This window comes from Papilio machaon, chromosome 8, assembly GCF_912999745.1.
Source record: "Papilio machaon chromosome 8, ilPapMach1.1, whole genome shotgun sequence".
Taxonomy (NCBI): Eukaryota; Metazoa; Arthropoda; class Insecta; order Lepidoptera; family Papilionidae; genus Papilio; species Papilio machaon.
The window spans coordinates 7,861,685-7,867,420 of record NC_059993.1 but is presented as its reverse complement, the minus strand read 5'-3'; the positions used below and the strand labels follow the sequence as shown (position 1 = coordinate 7,867,420).

The 5,736-nt window shown below is 33.2% G+C and overlaps 1 protein-coding gene across 1 annotated transcript; it reads right to left on the bottom strand.

The window, feature by feature from the left end:
* On the bottom strand, positions 1-3,995 carry LOC106720218 (nuclear envelope integral membrane protein 1). Its single transcript, XM_014514809.2, has 8 exons — positions 3,639-3,995; positions 3,319-3,440; positions 2,938-3,151; positions 2,692-2,858; positions 1,772-1,987; positions 1,347-1,471; positions 894-1,055; positions 1-563 (listed from the first exon to the last, which is right to left on the bottom strand). Exons 1-8 carry the CDS (start codon positions 3,715-3,717, stop codon positions 398-400), a joined length of 1,251 nt encoding a protein of 416 aa, XP_014370295.2. The 5' UTR covers positions 3,718-3,995; the 3' UTR covers positions 1-397.
* Positions 3,996-5,736: the final 1,741 nt, after the last annotated feature.

Genomic DNA, 5,736 nt, shown 5'->3' with positions numbered 1-5,736 from the left:
TGACAGATAATAAATCGCTAGAAATTAGTAAAAAGATTACTATCCAACCTGCCAAATATTACTATCAGACCTGCCAAATATTACTATCCAACCTGCCAAATATTACTATCAGACCTGCCAAATATTACTATCCAACCTGCCAAATATTACTATCAGACCTGCCAAATATTACTATCCAGCCTGCCAAATATTACTATCCAACCTGCCAAATATTACTATCAAACCTGCCAAATATTACTATCCAACCTGCCAAATATTACTATCAAACCTGCCAAATATTACTGACCCCTTTACATTTTTTAATATCGAGATAGTTAAAAACACATCACACAACTCACCTCGACTTAATACATTTTAAGCATTTACTTCACCGCAATATCAAGAAATGTTAACTTCATCAGAGATAGTCTTCATCATCAGTGGAGGAGTCGTCGTCGGAGATGTCGTAAGCGCGCGTGGAGTTGGCGACCGGCTTGTCTCTCTCTAAGGAGAACGCGTACGACTCATAGTCCATTACTTCATCATCACTCAAGTGGGAATTACCTTCCACAAAGCTTGCGAACCTACAACAAAAAATAATTCAAAATTACATTGAATCCTCTTAAATATTTGGTAATCTTACTAATATTATAAATGCGAATGCTTGGATGGATGGATGTTTAATAGTTTCTCCTGAATGGCTCAACGAATCTTGATGAAATGAAACTGTACCACAGTTTACCTTTTTTCTTTATCCCGGGCGACAGTTAGTTCCAGATATAATAGAATGTTTTTTTAAAGTTTAAAAGTTCTGGTACACTCCCGATATGTGCTATGATTGTCGTACTTCATATGTATATGTGTGGCGTGCGCGTGTATGTGAGTGGGGGGAGGGGGGTGATGAGAATAATAACCTTTTAGCGTCGCTAATCTTCATGATGACGCTCCACTGCTTGCAGTCGGGACTGCTGCAGTACTGGCGCAGGTTGTCGAGCGCGCGCTTTGTCTCGCGCGCGCCCTCCTCGTAGTACTCCTCGCTGGTGAGCAACCGGCGCTGAGGGGGGAACTTACGTCGCCTGGCACACACAGAATGTCTTAAAGATTCCTAGATCCCAAACAATTGTTAAAATGGTCTAGTTTGGAACCCCTGCAATCATCGACAGACCCAGGAGGGACAGTAAAATAAATTTTGAATGGATTTTTGAAGGTAGTAAGAAAAAGTTCGAATTAATCTGTTTTAAATGGTTACAGAAACTGTTAGTACTAGCGTCAAAGTACCACCACCTTAAAGTAATGGTAAAAAGGGGGGACGTAGCATTCAGGTAGTGCCAAAAATGGCACTGTTTGACAGGGTACACAATACTCACCAATATGCCTGTACTCTGTAGAGCCATGTCTGTGGGAAGTATTTGATGCAGAGTGCTAGAACACACACCATGGTCGAGGCCTCGCGGTACTGGCTGCTGAAGAATATCATTATAGCTCCTATCACCTACACAATAACGCGCAGATTGTTATTTATCATAGACAATAAACAATTACTTTAATAACACCCAGAGACATAAAAAACTTCTAGATATTTTGTCCTAAAAAAACATTTTTAGTAAGGATTGGTTGCTGTTAATGTTTGTTAGATGAAATGAAATAGTTTAATTCAAACAACTTCATGCCTATATTCAATAACACACATAAAAAAAAAACAGTCGAATTGATAAGTAATTTTTTTTTTTATAAGTGAATGTACCAAAAATTCGCGGCCGAGATATTTGAAAACAGTTAAACCAAAACTTACCTGTAACGTCCACATAACAAGGTTCTTGCTCCTCTGGTTTTTTGGTGGACCAATTCTATAGCAGACTACAAAACTGACAAAGGTCACAATCAAAGTGTACCAGAACATATACACTTGGTACGACATCAGGATACTCTGTACATTCTCCCAGGCCTGACGGATCAAGTATACTCCTACTGTCCAACCACCGATCAGTATGCCGTATGTTAGAGTTTTCTGTAATAAAAAGTTAGAAAATATCCATTAATGGACTAGATATAGATAAATTTCTGTAAAGTTATGTTTCTTTTTTGTTTTTAATAACAGACAAAGGTAAAAAAGCGGCCGAAAAACCAAGATTCACTTGTCCCTGTAGTTCATTGGACGATTGTAAAAATATCGAGGTTTTAGTCATGACAATTGTGTCTCGGGAAAGGTTGATTTTATTTACATGTAACTTTTGTCTATGACATCGTCAACTTCGAATAAAAAAAAAAAGGTGAAGAGTATCTCATGTGTTATACAAGACTATGTTCTATTTGTGCCAAATTTCAACAAGATGTTTTGAACCGTTGCAGAGTTATTAAGTAAATATGCAAATCAAACAAATCCCACAGAAACTGTATACATTTCCGGGGTTACAGGTAGCCTATGTGTTCTTCCAGACTTTGTTCCACATCTATACTAAATTTTGTCAAGATACATGCAGCTGTTTTGGAGATATCTTCTAACAAAAATCCATCCGTACATCCAAACATTCGCATTTATAATATTAAAAAGATTATTTAACACTTTCAGCGGCACAGACTGAGCTGGTGGTCACTTTGATACAAAATTGTAATAGAATTCTAGGTGTTCCATAGTGCACCTTCAAAACACACCTCTTATAATTCCAAGTTTTTTTTTTTAATAGTTAACATATAATACATAAAATATCTCACCCTAGGTAATAGCTTGCTAAAATAATAGACTAGGAGTAAAAAGGAAGCTGACACTCCGACCAGGACTCCACAAACATAGAAGAATACTGGATTACCACTTAAGGCTTTTGAAGAGAATATTAACACTAGACCAAGGGCCATTAATAGCACTCGCCACATGTCTACTCCTGTAAAATAACATGAGCAATATTTCAAACATTTTTAATTTGAAGACAAATTTTTCAAGTTTTTTTTTAATAAACTCACTCTGTATATGTAACTCTATACTATGGCGATGCTTTGTGTCTATGGCCATACATGTTGGTGTAAATAGGTCGATTGAGATACTCTTGTACGATTTCTTCTGGAACGGATTGACAACAGCCCAGCCGTAGCTGTTCTCTGTGTAGTCTTTATAAACATCTTCTGGATTCTCTCCAATATATTGGTTGAATTCATCATTTTTTATTTTTAAATTGAACTGTAAAAATAAAAAATAATTGTACATTATAACAGCCTTGCCATTATTTTTATATAATTTTAACACCAGCAACAACTGATGGCTGCTTCCTCACCTTATGATATAGAAAAAGGTTACAATTTATATAATTTGGGTTTGTTTCTATTGATTAATACATTGAAACTTACCTTAACTGTCTGCCACAAGACAAATAAATTCTTATTACATCCACTGTAACAATATATGTCAATTGTTTCTTTATTCGGTTTGATCTCCCTATCAATTATTGTAGGTCCTCCGAGCCAGTGCACTGTTAAAAGTAGAATGTAAGAAAAGTTTGTTTAATAGTGTGAACAAAATAACTGACACATGTAGCATCAAGCACATCATAATCAACCTACACACCAATTGTTATACTGTATAGACTTAGCCTAATCAATTCTATTTATGATCATTATCGTATTATTAAGTTTTATTAGTTATGAACTAAACAAAATTTTAAACTTACCGTCGTATGGCAACGAATTCACGCTGCTTACAAATACAACTAATAATAAAATGTTTCGATAACGCACAAAAGATTCCATATTTATTCTATTATCGGTGTGACTTAAATATGATAAGACTCTAAACTTAATAAAAACATCACATTACAACCACAAAAATTCAAAAATTATCACATTTTTAGCTTCAAGAAGACTATATTTATAGCTTATCGCTGCTAATGCTTAAATTACAATATAACCTTTATAATCTTGTTCTCGATTTGTTTATTTTGATGTCTTTATTTGGCTTTTAGTTTGACAACCTTAAATATTCGTTTTGCTTGACAACGCGTTATGACCGCGAGGTTCAACTCTCAAATAAGTTTATTGTCGTCTTTGTCATTCCGATTGAAAAAGCAGAGATAGAAATATGTTCCAGCCAGTTTCGCGGCAGCTGCACGATTTAATGTTGCCAGTTTCGAAATTTACAAAAAAATATCACGCACTAGATTTTACCCGCGACTCCGTCCGCGCGGAATAAAAAAAAATAGAAAACGGGGTAAAACTTATCCTATGTCCTTTTCCTGGTTCTAAGCTACCTGCCCACCAATTTTCAGTCAAATCGATTCAGCCGTTCTTGAGTTATAAATGGTGTAACTAACACAACTTTCTTTTATATATATAGATATATATAGATGTTATGACATGCGGATTGGTTTGCTATTGTGTTTGGATATATCAATTTATACCGGTGTCCCAAAAGGTTACGTACACAGGAAGTGGGGTGATAGGGGTGGTCACAAGGGTCACCAGAAAAATAAAATAAAAATTCCCCTCTGAGTATTAAAAATAAATGGCATTTTTTTTAAAACTTAAAAATTTTACACCTTGTGGGGCGATTTTGCTACCGATGACCTACAAATATTGCTATATTTTTTTTTTTTAAATATAGCAATATTTAGCAGAGGGGAATTTTTATTTTATTTTCTGGTGACCCTTGTGACCACCCCTATCACCCTCCTTCCTGTGTACGTAACCTTTTAGGACACCCTGTATAGTAAATAATTAATTACTACGATCAGCCAAGTCATAAGTTACAAATCAATTACTTGGATTCAATTTGTTGCAATATGGATGGAAGAGGAGTTTTTAGACTAAAATTATGACATCAGCGTGAAATATTAGATTTTTTTTCACCAAAACTACTATTTTCTGTAAATACCAGTTAAATTAACCCTGTCCAAATTAGACAACAGCTTTTTTGGACGATGTATTAAAAATAAAACAACAAAGTATTGATTAAATCTTACATTTATTTGGTAAAGCGTAACACAAACGATGTTCATGTAATAAGGCATTACAAAGGCACTCTCTAACTGTACATTGTACTTTAATATAATCTACATCTATATGACATTTAAAATTCATTTAAAAAGGAATGTGTGGAATACTGTGAAGTAAAATACTGCTCTAAATGGAATACTGAAATTATAGAAAAACTAATCCTAGGTTTCTGAGACCAAAATCCCCGTTTAAAACAATTTTTAGCCGACTTCAAAAAGAAGGAGGTTATTTTAATTGTGTTATTAAAGATAATGACAGGGATAACGATATGTTTTATATAAATATAGACTTTGGTCTCAGAAACCCACGGTAAGACATTGCTTTTTCAGTCTATGTATATATAGGAATGCTTTTTTTTAATAAATTTGTCTATACTTTCAATAAATCACAGTTCCATTTTACAAAAAAAAGGAATTAATTTTAATCCTATATTGCATATTATAAATCTATAATAAAAAATATACGTTAATATTTTTAAGTAAATTTCTATGTTTAATTTAATATTTAAATAGTTTCGGAAAATTTTGTTAATTTAATAAAATTTAAGATAAAATTCAATACATATATTGTATGATTTTATAAAATATAAATCATTAATAAAGCAAAGTTTTCTTCAATACAGTTTTTTAATATGCCAAAAATAGTGTAAAATGTGAATATATATTTCATTTTTTGTTTATAATATATCCTTTAATTTTTTTCCATTTATAATTCAAAAAAATGTATAATTCATTACAATTTAGATATAAAAATCATAAAATATAATTTTTAAATTTC